Consider the following 17,741-nt stretch of genomic DNA (forward strand, 5'->3'; position numbering starts at 1 on the left):
GCTGCCATACAGGGGCATAACGGGGGCGACGATAAGCCTTGAGTTTAAAGAAGTGGTCTTATGACTGGAGAGATGCCAGTTTATCTGTGAAAATGTGAATGGGGAAGATGATGTAACACCTTCTCTGCCAAGGCCAGGCGTGGAGGATCCAGTAGAGAATTGTATTTAGATGGTGACCCTAGATTTGTGAAACTCTTGTGAGATTCATACCAGCTGTTTTGGCACCTAAGAGAAGTTTGCCTTGAGGGCTTAGTGCCAGAAAGCCACTGTTTGTGTCCCGTCTGAAACACAGTGTTGACTCGTTTCCTAACCTTAACCAAATAGTTTAATCTCACCAAACTGTGACTGAAAATGAAAATAAGTCTAAAAATACAAAGCCAACATCTACTTCTGTTGCCCCATGTTTTGGATCCTGTTCGTGTTCCTCTGTGTGAGCTCGTAACCTGACTTCCTAAAGACTTTGCCAAACTTACCATTTTTTTTCCCCCAAACAATTTATCATTCTTTAAAACAACAAATTTAATCTTGGTTCTTTCCTCGTATGACTGCAGACGAGCCGAGAATAGTTTGAAGCGGAAACAGCAGAGTACAAAACCCACAAGAGTTTCACAAATCTAGGGTTACCATGTAAACACAACAACAGTAAAGTGGCGACACCAAAAGAGGTCGTTTTAGGGTCAATTCAGGAACTGTATTGTTCAGTTGTGTCTCAAGAGGAAGGATGCACACTTGAAAATGGAGGTACAAGAAAAGCACATCTTGTACTAATGTGTGTACAACAACAGACACATAACACAATGGAGCCCTGAGCCGCCGTACAATGTTTTAACCACTGGAGTGAACTAAAGTAGTCCAGACATCGAGATCACATAAATGAAATGTCCCCTGATTATCAGGCCAGGACTAATGCTACTGTTATTAAAGTCACTATTGTCAGACACTGATTAAAGTATCTGAGTGACGTAGTGGAAAGATCTGACTTCAGTCTCTAGCAGTGGTGCTTGTGGCTTGGCCTTGTGACATAACTGGTGAGACTGTTTTTACAAGAAAAACGACAGCATCGACCGTTTTCAGCAAGTACATTCAAGTGACAAAGTTTTCTACTAGCTGACAACAAAGTCCCCTGACCTTAAGTAAGCATTTATTTTACGCTTCATGGCACTAAGTCACACACTGCCACCAACTATGTCACTCATTTTGGTGAAACTGGTTCGTATTTAGACAGTAAAGTAAACAGCTGCCAACTGTAGCTGCTGTTACCTCAGTTTGTTAGCCGGGCTGCTTAGACTGTGAGGACAAAGAACCAGGGTAGAGTTCATGTTTGTACCACAGGCTTTTTGGACCGAGAAGAGGAGGATTTCAGGCCCCGGGGGAAATAGAGAAATGCAGATGAGGGGCAGAGCTGGTGTTGTGCCAGAACTGAAGCCAGGTAAGTGGGCAACATAACTGCGCTTAGCAGCTTTTATGGGCATAGCTAGTGGCAAAGAGGCTGAAGGGGATAGTGATGGAGGAAGACTGAGCTAGAAGACGAGAGCGAAAAGACAAGCTCATCAGCCACAAGTGCGTCTGATTTTGTGGGCAAAAAGTTTTTGACTGTGGACTTGGAGGATGTACGAGGTTGTGTTTAAATGGACACTTTTGTTTGTAAAGCTTGTGGAAAATTGCAAAGCGCGCAATAAATGGATTTTCAGTTAAAATCATCAAAGTTTCGGCATCAGTTTCTCCGGTTCACGTGTCTAAGATATATTTGGGCCCTTATCACTACACGGTTATATTTCACATTGTTTGACCATAAAATCAGCTTGAATAAAGGTTACCATAAATTCTGGTAATAAATACAAGATTTCCAAAGGTTACAAGCCTGCTCAAGTTTTCTCTAAGAGCAGAGGATACTTCTTTAATCATCAAAATGGGAGTCGGGTTCTTTTCCCAAGAGCAGACCAATCAAACTACTACAGACATTATTTGGTTTGAATAAAAAACAAGATGGATGACTATTTTATTTAGACAATAGTAATCTTGTCTTACAATAGACGTCATTCCAAAGATGAGAAGGGAATACAATTTGAATTTGCCTTGTGGGCGTGTATGATTTGTATGAAATACCAGGAAGAGATGACAGGAGGTTAAGAGTGACACTCCCTTTTCAAAAATCACAATGCAAGTGAATAAATCTTAAAATGATGATGATGAGGAGGAGGAAAAGTGAAAGGAGTGGTGGAATGTGGAAGTACTGAGTATTTCACTATTAAGACATCACAAATTCAGCTTTTTGCTGTAAAGGTTCAGCCACTAATTGACAGCAAACACAATGTTTTAGCTGCTTTGATTCGTACGCTGCAGGGTGAAGTCAGTCCAAGGTCATTAAGTGACACACCAAAAGGTTGCAGGCTGCCCCGGGGTAAAAGGCTGTGGAAGTAAATAGGACAGCCTGACCTGAGACCTGCTGAATTAGCTTCAGGACCAAGACAATTATCGAGAGGTGCAACGCAGAAATCAATGTGTATAAATGAATTTCGATGACCTGATCACGGAGTAGAAAGACCCTGCACTGTTTGTGTGAGGCAAAGACGATGTTACGCAGGCTTAATGCAGGTAAAAGAAAGGCTTTGTGCAGCTCCAGTGGCAAATCATGAACCAGATTGGTTGTAATTTCTGCCTTCCGAGGTGGTTTCATGGAGGTGTAATTTGCGGTGGAGATTCTCCGTGCATGAGCGTGGGGACAAGCAACCATGTTTATGAAATAAGAAAAGCGCTCAGCTGGAGACTACAGGTTTGGAGGAGGGTGAATCATGGATGTCACATCTGATACTATTGCCTCTAGGCGGTGGTGAACATGAAGACTGAATAAATGTGCGTAAATGACTCAGATATGAATATAACTCATCCGGAAAACCACATACGAAGGTGCTGTGGTATGACCGCATGGGTTGTTTGCCCTTTATGGGGCAACATTGAAGGATAAGAGGGCAGAAAAAGGTAGGTCACAGGAGTATCAGGTGTAAATGGTGGGTAATCTGAGTCAGGGAGCAGGTGTTTTCCCTCGAAACTGTTGGTTTGAGGCCAAATATTGAGACCTGAAAGGTGAACCCTCGATTCAAACGGCACGAGAGGAGGGCAGAGCCGTTAAACTCGAAGCTCACCTTGATTTTTCTCTCTTTTTCTTTGTAAGCTGCTTAAACGCACATTTTCTTTTCTTCTACATGCTGCACTGCTGCAGTTTATCACCTAATCAACCAATCGTGACTGTCTTGCACCTCATTGTCTGACGTTAGCTGCTGCAGTGAAGCTGTAAAGGGCTTTGTGCACAGGAGGAGGAGGAGAAGGAGGAGGAGGAGGAGGAGGAGGAGCAGCTCCTCAGTGAAACTGATGTGGCCTTTTGTCTGTATATGAATCCTGGAGTCACATTCATGTGAAATCATGTCTTATAGTGTTCTTATAAAAATGTATCTCTCAGAAAGAAGTTAAATCATAGACAGACAGACATGATTTAAATTGAAATATTATAAATATATGACCGTGGGTGGTGTGTTACCGCAAGTGTGTGAAAATGTGATTGACATTTGCATTTTTTATTGTGATATTCATCTTTATAAAATCAAAATAATTGACACTTTGTGATGAAACAGTGCAGGTTTCACTCCTTTACTGCACTTACAACTTTACTGCATTAGACTGGGCTCATGTGCGCCCTCACATGGCCGGTGCTGGTTACTACCTTTGGCTGAAGCACATTTCTAACACCTCATAAAAATCTGATGCAAATGCAGATTTCTGAGTTGAATACTCGCTCTGCTGCTGCACATAAAATCAAAATTGGCAATCTTATTAGGGGTTTTTGGGTTTCTATAAAAATTCAGCTTTCATCATGAGAATAACTTCTGTATTTCATTTCCTTTTTAATCTGATTGTGAAGTTAAAACACGTGATGGATTTATTTTAATGTTTGACCACCGGGTACAACATCACAAGGGTCGCTGCACATGGCACTGCCACAAATATGCACTTTACAGAGCTCAACATCTATAAAATCATGACATCTGAAAGTCATCACATCATTGTGATCAAAGACCCTCGAACCCCATGAGTGAAATGTAACTAGTTTAGCACGGAAAGCCCCTTATTCTCATGAAGCAAATTAGATTTTTTTATTATCACAAGAGGACATCAAGTCAAACAAATGAATCAACAGTGGACCACAGACTCTGCACCAGATGTTTGATAACTATCTTCTGAAATGAGTTGGCATTTTCGTGTATGTTCAGTGTCCCTGCTGTGTGTGTTATTAGATGCTGTCAGCAGCAGCAGATGACGTATAACTCAGTTACTGCACCGTTCATCACATTTGGCAGCACGTAACAAACCCTGACCCCACAGGTTGATACATAAAGTAACCCTCCTCACAGGTGACAACATATATCTCTTCTTCTTGCCTTCTCTGCTAATGCTAAGCGGCAGACTTCCAACACTGCCCAGCCTGTTAACACTGAACCAAAGCCAGATTTTAAACAGGTCAATAGAGCAGGAAAAACACAGGAGGCCAGATATAGATTTTATGAGGAAGCCTCAGTCTGTGTTGATGCCTGCTGGGATTAGAAAGTTAGAAAGTCCTATTTTTAAACTGGTGTTGATGAATGAAATATTTATCTATAGACTGCATGGCTCATTTTAGGACTTTTAAAAACAAGTGTGTGTTTAAATTTGGATCACTTGCAGTCTAAACATGTATAGATGGAGATTTAGGCCTTTAATCCCTCAGTCATTCCTGAGTCAGAAACAAAAACTTGTAGAGACGTTCTTTTAATAGAGCTCAAAGTCCGGGTCCTGAAACATCCTTTAGCCGTGCTGCTTTAGGCCTAGACTGCTGGGAGACTTCCCATGATACACTGAGCTCTTCTCTCTATCTGAACACATTCATGTCCCATTAATGCATGTTACTAACTTTCTCGTCTCGAGGGTTCTCATGGATCGTGGCTACGCCTAGATTGGGAATTGTGGTTGCGCCTGCTGCTCTGGTCTTGCTTCCTGCCCATTACAAACTTACTTATTACTTACTACATATCATTATCATAATTATCGCCACAATCAGTCGTATTTTTATTGTAATTATAGTTGTAGTTGTTATTACCATTGCTGCTGTCTGGTTTGTCTCGCTTTCTCGTCTCGCATGTTCTCATGGATCGTGGCTATGACTAGATCAGGGATTGTGGTCGAGCTCGCTGTTGTGGTCCTGATCGACGCCCACTACAGACACTGTTGATATCATATATATCTGTAGTTGCACTTACGATTATTACTTCTCCTGGGTATCTTTGTCTTTCTCTCACCTCTAACCGATCAATCAACCCACTATGGGCTGGGTTCTCATTGAAGTTTCTGCCTCTTAAAAGGAAGGTCTCCTCATGGTGGAAAATGTTGGGTCACTGTAAATAATATTACAAAGAGTAAGGCCTGGACCTACTCTATATGAAAAGTATCCCGAGATAACTTCTGCTATATAAATAAAACTGAATTCCTTGAGAAGAGTTAAATCTGGGACAACCGGATTTGGATGTCGATCCATGAGGGTGCCTCATCTAAAAGGCTTCTTCAGCTCGGATCCCACCAACACCTGGGTTTCCCCACCAGACAGTCAGAAGTGAAGACCAATGAGAAACTAATACTGAATCCAGCACATCTGACAAAGACTATACATCGTCAAGTTTCGGGCTTTGAGCTGAGTGTGTTAACAGCTTCAAACTTCACACTCAGTCTGCAGCACACACCTCCAGATGGACCAACTATTTTAGCTGCACTGGGACAGTTTTGGGTCACGGTTAAAATTAATGAGAGCAACATCAAGTGAGCGAATGGTTTATTAACTAATAAGTATTCGTACTGGCCAGCAATCACATACTCCCCATCATGCCTAACTAAATATTTAATAAAGGTTCTAACATGAGTCTACGCTGCCTCTGAGTGTTGTTGGTGAATTATTGCAACGTTAGAAATGTTAATTTGATGAAGGCAAATTAATTATGTGATAAGGATCTCTCTGGCGTGGAACGAGGAGTCAGAGTTGTTAGTGCCTTTCTCAATTTAGTTCCCTGATAAAATAGTTCCCTCTGCTGGTGAGTGTATAACTAACACACACACACACACACACACACACACACACACACACACACACACACACACACACACACACACACACACACACAGAAACACAACATATACTCGAACACATGATTAGATCCTTGTTTCTTGTTGTTTTTATTGGAATGCTTTACCTCAATAACACAACGAGCCAAAACAGTGCAAAGGCTGTATCGCACCAAACGCAGACTCCCACAATCTGAAATTCAAACATCATTTTCTTTCAAGCTTCACGTCTTTATATACAACTTGGGGTCACTTCTAGACACTCATACGTCCATCTTACACAATCCAACAACCAGACATACTGCACACAGCCGTTTTCTCCCCTGCATGAACACTTAAGGCACACACACATACACTATTCATATTTAACACAGCACGCAAACGTGCAGAGCTTAAGACAGCAGCGACGTCGGATAATCTGATGCTCGACAGAAGAAGAAGAAGAAGAAAAAAAAAAGGCTCTCAGTATTAAGCTCACAGACAAAAGGTTTTCTTTACATGACCTGCAATTGCTTTTTAGCATTTAGCGTGACAATACTCAGTAGCTTAACCGCGTGGCTACTTTTTATTCCTAAAAATATTCAGTGACTATATCGTGTAGAGATTCCAGGGTGGGAGGTGACTACGAATACCACAAGGAGAGAAATAAAGAGGAGGTGGGAAACAGAATAAAAAATACTGTATATTCAGGTATTCAGGAGGGAGAGGGAGAGAGAGTCTGTGCTGAGTCAAAGTCTGACTGAATATTTGGATATATTAGTGTGAGATACAGACGCAGAAAGTCTTGAATCAATCTGTATTAAGCAATAACGAGTCGTCTTAATAAAAATCAGTGCACACACACACAATCATCAAGACGCTGGAATAACATGGCCTGAAATGAGTCGACAAAGATGTCCTTCAACAGACACCAGTCAAGAAGTCGTTTAAAAGCTGGCAGGACTAAGTTCAGCGACATATAAAACACTTAAAATGTGCGTAACCTGCTTATATATATAATATATAGTATATATAGATATATATATTTTTTTAGAACAATTAAATGAAATGTCATAAAAAACAAGATAAGTTTTATTCTGGTGAAATGTAAATTCCACAAACAATGTAAATACACTCGCTAGATGAGTCGTAAGCAGCGGAGGAATTTCGGAAGACTTGTGCTGATTATCAGACGACTTTACATCACTAATTAATACGTATGAATACACGGTTTTGACTCGATATTCACTATTTTAAAAACACACAAAGCGACTCTCTGCACCAAAAGCTAATCTTAAAAACATGCATGCAAGCGAAACAGCGACGTCGGGCTCGAGTTTCGTTTGTGTGGTTAGTCTGAAGTAGCGATCTGCTGTATGTGTGGTCTGTGCGCAGCTCTCCGGTTATGTTACAGCTTCAAAAGACATTGAGATAGCTACACGCGCTAAGTGCTTCCTGTTTGGCTGAGTATATGACACACACAAAGAACTGACAAAACTATTTGAGTACATTTGTGTAAATTATTTTACATATATATGTATGTATATAATTTGCTTCACGGGGTTACGCTTTAAGCAAAATAGTCTAATAGTGCGAGTCATTTTTAAATACTGCTCACTAAAATAGTGTTCATCTCAGCAGTCGCCCCCTCTGTGGCAGTGGTCTCCAACCTTTGTGACCCCGTAGAAGAAGGGAGTGATTCTTACTTCTTAATTTCGAGTTTTGGTCAGAAAAAAATAAATATTTTGACACACTGACGGGCCCCTGAATCTCAGGTTGGGTACCACTGCTCTGTATTTTTTGGATAAAGTTCTGCCTGGTGAGTAAGTTTGTGCACTGGACCTCGCACAACGTTTTGTGTCAAACAAAACATAGAGGAAGAAATTAGATTTTTCTGTTTTGTGTCGTATCTCCGTGGCACAGGTGACGGAGGGAAACACACATTTAACCACAGGCCAAGATTAATCTGTGTGTGTGTGTGTGTGTGTGTGTGTGTGCCACTGCAGTCCCTCATGACCTCAGTGTATCGGTCTATAAATCAGGCTAGTTTGACCTTGGTAAATCCTTTTGCAGTAGAAGTTACTACTGCAATCACAGTGTCTACGTCTGTAGTGAGGTCTCTCTCCCTCTTCAAGCACCTCTCCACCCCCAACCCTCCACTCATGAATGTGATCCCGCACCCCCTCGTGGGCCCACTCACATCGGGGTGCGATCGTCTCTTCCCCCTATGAGTGAGCCCTTCCTCCTTGCAGGTACCAGGGACATGTCTCCCCCGTCTTCCACAGCAGCGGGTGAGACATGCCTCTGGATAAATGTGCTGCACGGCCGCGGCCATCAAACCAGCGACGCCCGTCTCTCCTCTGGCGTCTCCTCCAGTATCTGGAGCAGCAGGTCGCAGAGGGGCTTCGCCATGCTGCGGTAACCCGTCGACGTCAGGTGGAGGAAGTCAAACATGTCCTGTTGGATGATGGTTCCATCCGAGTGGACGAACTCTCCGCTCACGTCCAATAACTGAGCCTGGCCCAGTCGCGGTAGCCAGGACCGCAGGAACCCGTTAACGGCGGCGTTCTTCTCCCTCAGTGGGTTGGGGCGCTCGCCTCGAGGCAGCAAACCCTGAAAACCACGATGAGAACACATAACTCATTTCTCAAGGTCAACATGTTTTCAACATTAACTTTAATATTTTATATTTCAGCTGTCCAGTGTGTGGGATTTAGTGACATCTAGTGGTCAAATTACAGACCGCAAAGACCTCGCCTCACCCTCCTGTTTCAAAGACAGTGGGTTTAGTGTTTAGTTTGTCTGTACTGGGCTACTGTAGAAACGGTTCAACATGGTGGACCCCATGGTGTAGATATAAAAAAAAGATTCTTATTTTTACATGATTAAACACTAATAAATACATCCTTCTAAATCTTGGATTACATTTTTTTTTTAAATTTTAGAAACATTACATGGATAACAAATAATGCACAGTCCAGGGAGAGGCAGGAAACGTGGTGGGCTTTTTTAAACCTTCCAACTGAAGTTAAACTTTCAGTTCTTTCTGTTATAAAACACAAAATGAATGTTTTGATTCATTTTCAGCCAATATAACCCCTGAATCTGACACACGGGATCTTTAAAACACCCTGTAGGATAAAGAAGCCTACAGTGTTGAAACCCAGGAGCATGGACAGTCTGTGTGACTCGCTAAGTCATTTGACAAACACTTGACAGTCAATAAAGAACTCCAAGTATGCTGCTCTGCATATCGCTGCACGTACTGAATAACCATGTGACAAATAACCTTTGACTCTTAAACGAATTATACAGAAACAGTTTGATTCAATTTATGTTCTAAATGTCAGTTTGTTCTTTGTTGCTGCATTTGTCTTAACGGAGAGAGGGAATAACATTTTGTTCAATGTCGTATGTTTATGTGAAAACAGAAAACCTAGTTTTCATTCCAGTGATTTTTCTGACCTCATTGATTTCACCACATATTGACACTGAACTGCGTTGTTACATTTCAGTCTGTTTACTCATCCTTCTCTGCAGAGTTTTTGTCTCTGGTGGTCGTATGTGTGTTAGAGAAACAGAGTTCTTAATGATGCGTTACTTGTTTTGCTGCTATCCAACAGTAACGAACACGTTTGGAACAATCAGCCTGTTAATAAAGCTGTTTGTTGGTTTGTGTGTCGGGTCATTGAACAGATATTTTTGCAGGTCGGGCTGTGCAGATCAGCTCTTGAAAAAGGTCAGTTGGGTGCAGATCTTAAAAAACTACTGTGCATCGCTATACCTCTGCGTTCTCTTACTTATTGAGGGAAAATGTGTATCGTCATAGATCTATTCTTAGCTCGAGATTGTCTCGTCTTTGTCATGAAAAGAAGGTCGTTGGCAACTGGGTCGCACATTAACTGTGGTTATTTTTTTGTTTATATCATAGCGATACTCATCGCATTAAAGATAAAGACGTGTTTGAACAAGCAAACACTACAATTAACTACTTACCAGTACAACTATCTTTGCTTTGGGGAGGCAGGTGGTGAGCAGCTGTGCGATAGCAAGAATTCCTCCCGCGACTTGCTGCGCTGTGTGTTCGTAATTGTTGGTTCCTACCCACAACACCACCACCTGGACAAGGCCACAGACAGTCAGTGAACACACATTCATCTGCAGAACTGTGATACAACATCATGCTTTGGGAAAAATAAGAGCTCATGTGTTGATGTCAGTGTAATGGCTGAGCGGTGCTGAAGCTGATGGCTGCATCATTAGCGCAGACAATAACAGTGTTTTTCCAAATGAACACTGCAACCTAAAACCAGGACTGCTGCGTTCACAAAAGCTGTTCTGGACAAACTCTCCTCTCCCTGCTACATCGAGAAAGACGAAGCACTCAGGGACAGCAAGTGACAAACAGTGTTTGTTAAAAGATCTCCAAAACTTCTCTGAAGACCTCAGTAGACTTGTGTCACCTTAGGTCGGATGTTCTCCAGCTCTCCGTTCTGCAGCCTCCACAGCACGTTACAGGTGGTGTCTCCTCCGATGCCGAAGTTGAGCGCATGAAGAGGAGAGAATAATTCCCTCCACACCTGCAGACAGGAAACCAGAAATCTGCATGTGATATGAAGATTTCCGACTTCGATTGGTAAGATCAAATAACTCACTGACACTGACGGCAGAGCATGTCGATCAGTAACACACAACACAAGACTAGCAGAGTGCAGGACCTTCATGCTTTGTATCCAGAGTATTGTGTGAAAATATATATAGAAAGTAAAAATAGAAATCTTGTCTCACCTCAAACTGCTGCATTAGCTGTACCATAGAGTCACCGACAAAAAGCACGTCCGGTTCAGCGTCCTTACACTCCTGCACAAATCTTGTGTGCTGCGAACAAAAAAACACAACTTCGTCACAACAGAGCTCGAGATGGGATCGATTCATGACAGAAATAAATTCATTCCCAGACATTAATACTGTGAAATGAGCTCCATATCACACCTTTCAGCAAGAGTTAACACCTCTGAGTTGTGTGTTTTAATCTTAGCTGTAGTATCGTACTTGTCAGCTGTCCAAGTCAGACAAAATCCTGTAAGGTCATCACACGACAAGACACGTCTGGTGCCCACGTCTGATAGAGAGCCTGGAGTAAAGCAGACTGCCTCAGTCTTATTAGCTTTGTAGGATTAACCTTGCACAGACGTACCAAGAGGAGATGAGATAAACAAGCTGGATAAAGTGGTGCTACTGTTTATTTTCACTAATTTAACATCAACCTTTTCACTACACATTTATCACGAATATCATCTCATGATTTGGTGCAGATTTAGCCATCGGTTTCACCAGATCGCGGCACAATCATGAGGAGGAATCAAATACAACTGACATGCTTTATAGAGCAGCAGTAAACAGAGGCACTTATTTAAGCATGCCGGTGCATGCACATGGAAAACTTCATGTATTTTGTTTGCTTTATGGACTCAGACAGTTTAAATATAGAGACACCTCGCAGATAGGTATCGGCAGGCTGGTTTTGACTCTCTGGTTCTAGTTCTGGTTCTGGTTCTGGCATGACGACAGAAAGTGCTTTTCCTTTCTCTTCATACACAGTCACACCCCATACATGTTTTACACTACTGACTTACAGACTGCTACATGTGTTTGTTTTTTTATGTATAGATTTTTATAAATATCAAATACACAGTAGATTACAGTGTTATGTTGTTAAACTAGAAAATGACCCCACCTCATATCTTTATAACAAAATACATATTTCTTTTGTATCTATTTTACATGGCTAAAACTTTATGTTCTTCCTTCCCTCAGACTCTTAAATCTCTTTTAACTGTAGTCACTTTAAATCTACCTCATGCCTTGTATATATATCCTGCAGCTGTTTTGTGTTGCAATACATGTAACCTCGGCTGTAACATAAGAATCTACCGCCTCCACTTCACATCCTTGTCACAAACATTTGATAGCCACATTGTTTATTTACATAGCCTATATGAAGAATGATATATCAGTATCAGAATGCTTTACGCCATAGTATCAATATCACTGCCTTCCCAGAAAATCCAGCAGAGAGAGAGACTTTAAACATGCATTTCCCTGTTTAAGTTCTTGTTAAAGTTTAAATATGAATAAAAATCTCTATAGTTCTATTTCTTATTGCTATTGCTATCATGACTTTTATATAGTTTTCTATTTGTGAAGATCTTACAGGTGTAATTTCGCTGCACATATTTGATTTCATTGCAAAGGTTTAATTTAAATCCTGATTTATCTTATAGGCTCATTTTAATGTATGTTTATTGTGTCTCATGCTTGAATTTCCCTCATGCTTGATCAACAGTGACTGTCATCTTGTTAAACTGTTATGTAATCAATGTCATATATATAAATATATATGCTCCAGAATAAGGAGTAAATATGGCCAAATGATAATAATAATAATAATAATCATGATGAACAGCACCAACCTGTGACATCCACCGTCCATCTCCTTGAACATCCTCCACCGGCTGAGGCACTGCAGCTGGGTTCACTTCATCACCACTCATCCTGCACACAGGATAAATCAAAGCATATTCACACACAGACACTCTGACACATGGATGGAGGAAGGGTTGGTGTTGTTTTTGTTTTTTTTTAGTGCTGTGGCTGCTCCAGCTCCAGCTCCAGCTCCAGCATCAGCGCTAACAACCTCTGCTGTGATCCCGCTGCAGATTAACGCTTCAGGGGGCAGACAGGCTGACCTAACACGGATGTAGGCTACTTTCGCTTTCCCGGCTGGTGCTTATAGATCACACAGCAAGTCCCGTTAAATCCGCGTTTATCTGACGGTAGCCTGTTAGCCAGCCAGCTAATGACTGTGACTGTTATGACTGCATCTTTACGTCTGACACGCCCGTCCGTAACATCTACCATGAATTATTTCTACCCATTCAGTTACGAGACAAACTACCTGGCAAGGTGTAGGCCGTCACTTCTCGGCTCCCTTCGGACTCTTTTTTAAAAAATGTTTTCGTGCCTTAACCTCTCAACACTTCGCTCGTTTATATTCCCGTAGTCAAGGCGGGGTGATGCTCGTTAGCAACCGTTAGCAGCCTCGCGCTAGACGAGACAACAAAAGGTGTGTCAAGAAGGCAAACTCCAGAGAGCGTGCGACGGGGAGACAGCACCTCTGCTGCGCCGGGGTGCCAGATTAACCGTAACACCGGCGGAAGCCACTGCAACAAGCCATATATGGAGAGGAACTGGTTTACCCTGAGTTTTGCCTTGTAGGGAAGTACGGAAGCCCTACGCCAGGCATGTCCAAACTTTTTTTTAAAGAGGGCTAGATTTGACTATGTGAAGATGCTGGTTTTGGCTCTCTGGTTCTAGTTCTGGTTCTGGTTCTGGCATTACGACAGAAAGTGCTTTTCCTTTCTCTTCATACACAGTCACACCCCCATACATGTTTTACACTACTGACTTACTGATTGCTACATGTTTTTTTTTCTATTTCTGTTTGTGAATAAACCTTTTTTCTTTGCTATCACCTCGCATTGTCTCCCTCCTTGTTGCGGTCTTTCAGCCGGGCGGTGACAGACGTCCAATATGCATTAATATTTTAAAAAAGTGATTTTTTATGTATACATTCTTATAAATATCAAATACACAGTAGGTTGCTGTTTAAGTACAGTGTTATGTTGTTAAACTAAAAAATGACCCCACTACATATCTTTATACGCAAAATAGATATTTTTTTTGTATCTATTTTACATAGCTAAAACTTTATGTTCTTCCTTACCTCAGACTCTTAAATCTCTTTTAACTAAATCTAAATCTACCTCATGCCTTGTATATATCGTGCAGCTGTTTTATATTGTAACTGTGGCTGTAACATAAGAATCTACCACCTCCACTTCACATCTTTGTCACAAACATTTGATAGCCACATTGTTTATTTACATATAGATGCAATGTCACCAAATCTAAACCAAATGACAACAAACAAATTAAAAAAAAACATTTCTTCCTTTCCTTCACATCTGGAGTCAAATAACAAAAAATAAATTGTATAGAATACGTTAAACTTGCATAAATCTTATTATGACTTATAATGAGCAATGCAAAGTCTGTGAACATTTAAGTTTAAAACGTGTCACAAGATCATTCAGAAAGTAATATTTTGTGTCACATCTACAGATATGTAACACCAGCAGTTATGTCCTTAGAGGTTCAAATGCTTTGTTATGTCAACCAAAAAAGACAAATCTTCCAGCCATAAAGAATAGATTATAAAAATTCAATTTTATTTATATGGCGCCATATAATAACTATTGTGGAGAAATTGCTGAAGTCAAAGGTCAATGGTGAGGTCAGGAAGGAAGAAAGTGTTCAGGAGCCTCTGATGTCTTATGCTGTATTATTTATTGATGCTTGGCCAAGGAGAATTAGAGACACTCTCATAGTACATCAGAAGTGCCTGAGTTGGTCTCACATTCTGCCGAACTCGTTCTGGTGGATTGACTTTAAACCCCACGATAACACCACAAATACTATGCACCCAGAATTAGTCAAAGAGAATGTTTTTATTTATGCAGGTGTTATTGTCAGCATATTCTAGTCTGGAGACACAGATGTCTGTTTACACAGATTGGAAAAACGCAGCCACAGCGTTGAGACAGACTGGCACCTACTGTTCTCAACCAAAACCAAACAATTAATACTGCTGAGGACCTCAAGGCCCACACGTGACCTTGTGTAAGGATAGAAAATTCCATAACAATAACAAAAGTTATCTCATGACACTTTTCATACAGAGCAGGTCTAGCCCGCACTCTTTATAATATTATGTACAGAGACCCAACAGTTCCACCATGAGCAAGCACTTGGTGACGGTGGCAAGGAAAAACCTTGGAAAGACCCAAGCTTATTGGTAGACTGTCATCCACCGCAACCGGTTAAGTCAAAGATAGAGAGGGGCAGATAAATAGAGAGAGATAGAGAGACACAGATGCACAGCAGCAGCAATCATTGCTGAAATGAAGCTGTGGACTACATGAAATCTGACCACTTTCCTGAGAAGTCAAACTCAGGGCGAGAAACACCCAGAAAGCACTGGTTCGCAATGCATGTTGGGTGCAGACGTTTTTTTTTTTTAATATCGCGATAAATAACGTCACTGCGTAAAAATATTTACCGTCGAATTTGACAATGAAATTATTTGAATTATTTTAGGTTTGCGTCAGATGACAGGCATGACGTGTCTGTGCGTGTAACACCGCCGACATCTTCGCTGTGTCACGTACTGTCAGAAGATGGCAGCCCGTCTTCTCCTCATGTTAACGTCTCTGTGTCAGCTGACCGCAATGTATCATGGTCACGTTAGATCAAATGCTGCATTCATTTACAGTAGGAAAACACAGGACAGAGCATGTTCTCATTTTCACAATATGTTTATAGTCATTTTCTTATAACATCCCATCAGGAAAACTTACAGTAACAATAAAGTTTGAGACTTGGCTTGGGAACTGGAGAGTGGCCGGTATGGACTGTTGTGGAGAAATTGCTGAAGTCAAAGGTCAATGGTGAGGTCAGGAGGGAAGAAAGTGTTCAGGAGCCTCTGATGTCTTATGCTGTATTATTTATTGACCCTTGGCCAAGGAGAATTAGAGACACTCTCATAGTTCATCAGAAGTGCCTGTGTCGGTCTCACATTCTTCCCAACTCATCCTGGTGGATAGACTTTAAACCCCAAGATAACACCACAAATGCTATACGCTCAGAATTAGTCAAAGAGAATGTTTTTATTTATGCAGGTGTTATTGTCAGCATATTCTAGTCTGGAGACACAGATGTCTGTTTACGTAGATTAGAACGTCAACAGCAAACTATCTATTATGTCTAGGAAGGCAGCAATAGGTCTCTTCGACCTTGGCCTCCACAGTGTTGAGATAGACTGGCACCTGCTGTTCTCAATCAAAGCCAAACAACTAATACTGCTGAGGACCTCAAGGCTCACACGTGACCTTGTGTAACCTAAGGATAGAAAATTCCATAAGATGGACCAATTTATGGAAGGTGGACTGGTAGGTAAGTTAGTCTACAGCCAAAACAATGCAAAGTCTCTCTTATCCATATCGGCAAGGATGGTGCATCCATACTCCAACATAGTGCAATAGCCCTCCTAGCTTGAAGAAGTCCAAAGTCCAGAAGGTTACTCCGTTTAAAGTCCTTCGGATATTGCAAGTACACTGATTTTGGCATTTAAGGGGAGTTTAGTGTTAAACATGTCTGACAAACATTTCATGATGTCCTGTAGAAGTTTGGGATTTTCAGTGATATATAGAGTACCTTTCTTATTCAAATGTTGAGAAAAAACATCTGGAATATTAGCAGACACATGATGAAGCCTGACATCCAATTTTCTAGTTAGATGTAAGGAATATAGTTTATGTTTTTTTTTTTTTAAACCCAAAGAAATGCTTATCGTCTCCAGGGCAAAATTAAATATGGGAGCAAATGTGCAGTATGTAACAAAAGTATAATAGTAAAATAAGAAACAAGAAATACACTGAAATTACTTCAGGTATGAACAAAACTATTTGTACAAGTAGAAATAAAAATAGCAAACATTTCCATAAAGTGCATTAAACTAACATACTTCTTGTTGTCATACACTTCTCCCAGGTTGTTTCTACATAAGATCACTTTTCTGAGAAAGTGTTTTTACATTTAGGGAAAGTGAAAGAAGATTCAGCAGGCGCTGAGAATCTTCCCAGTAAAACAAATATCAGAATCACCTGATAGGCACCTAACATGTTGCCTTTATAGTCACTTTATTGGAAATAAATGAATTCATATTAAGATTAATTTATTAAATATTCGTGTGTTTCATAGTTCCTGATAGGTGGAGCAGCATTAAACCTTTAAAGAAACTTCTTCTTAATCTAATATTGTGCTGTGTCCTACTTTCAGGGCCTGTCTGCACATGAAAACCGCTGACTGTTTCATTATCATCTGAGGATGAATATGCTCATATTAACAAATATCCTCATGTGCTTGCACAGCACAAACGGTAGTGAGGTAATGTGAGGCTTCTCTTTAGGCATGCCTTTACATTTATTTTATATTTATATATTTGTAGTTTTTAAATTGAACAGTAGACAGTTACATTTAGATATTGAATGTAAATGTTGTAGAAATATAATCATATTAAAAGCAATTAAAAATTAAACTAAAGTCTCTAAAGCTAATTTCCCCATTCATGAGTCTGACTCTTTTTTTTTTTTAACTCACTCAAATTCAAATTATATTCAGGCTTAGAGTTATGCATAATTAACAGTATGGCCGCTTTGATTTGACAGGTAGGTGTTGTTGCAGGTGGCTTGTTTGAGCACCCAGGCTTTATTCAGCCACACTGAGCATCACATGAGAGTGATGTCACAGAAGCTACGTCCTTATTTTATAAAGTCTAGGGTCTGTATCGTCTAAATATATATATATATATATATATAACACATACTGTCCCATTTCCAACTACTCCTTCAACTACAGGTGTGCACACAACACACTGTTACTCTGAAAGAAGTGTGTTCAAACTAGTTCCTCTCTCTCTCTCTCTCTCTCTCTCTCTCTCT

General features: G+C 40.7%; 1 protein-coding gene across 1 annotated transcript; it reads right to left on the reverse strand.

The window, feature by feature from the left end:
• Nucleotides 1–8,017: 8,017 nt before the first annotated feature.
• Nucleotides 8,018–13,329, reverse strand: pafah1b2 (platelet-activating factor acetylhydrolase 1b, catalytic subunit 2). Its single transcript, XM_010731790.3, has 6 exons — nucleotides 13,079–13,329; nucleotides 12,594–12,675; nucleotides 10,909–10,998; nucleotides 10,584–10,700; nucleotides 10,117–10,239; nucleotides 8,018–8,733 (listed from the first exon to the last, which is right to left on the reverse strand). The coding sequence occupies exons 2-6, from the start codon at nucleotides 12,672–12,674 to the stop codon at nucleotides 8,455–8,457; spliced, it is 690 nt and encodes a 229-aa protein (XP_010730092.2). The 5' UTR covers nucleotide 12,675; nucleotides 13,079–13,329; the 3' UTR covers nucleotides 8,018–8,454.
• Between the last annotated feature and the right edge of the window lie 4,412 nt (nucleotides 13,330–17,741).

The sequence above is a fragment of the Larimichthys crocea genome, chromosome XXII (genome assembly GCF_000972845.2).
Source record: "Larimichthys crocea isolate SSNF chromosome XXII, L_crocea_2.0, whole genome shotgun sequence".
Taxonomy (NCBI): domain Eukaryota; kingdom Metazoa; phylum Chordata; class Actinopteri; family Sciaenidae; genus Larimichthys; species Larimichthys crocea.

Coding starts and splice junctions, on each gene's coding strand:
- pafah1b2 (XM_010731790.3), bottom strand. CDS start 12,674: ATGAGTGGTGATGAAGTGAACCCAGCTGCAGTGCCTCAGCCGGTGGAG. Junction 10,999..12,593: donor ATGGACGGTGGATGTCACAG/GTTGGTGCTGTT, acceptor TTTTGTTCGCAG/CACACAAGATTTGTGCAGGA. Junction 8,734..10,116: donor AAGCAAAGATAGTTGTACTG/GTAAGTAGTTAA, acceptor CGTGGTTTTCAG/GGTTTGCTGCCTCGAGGCGA.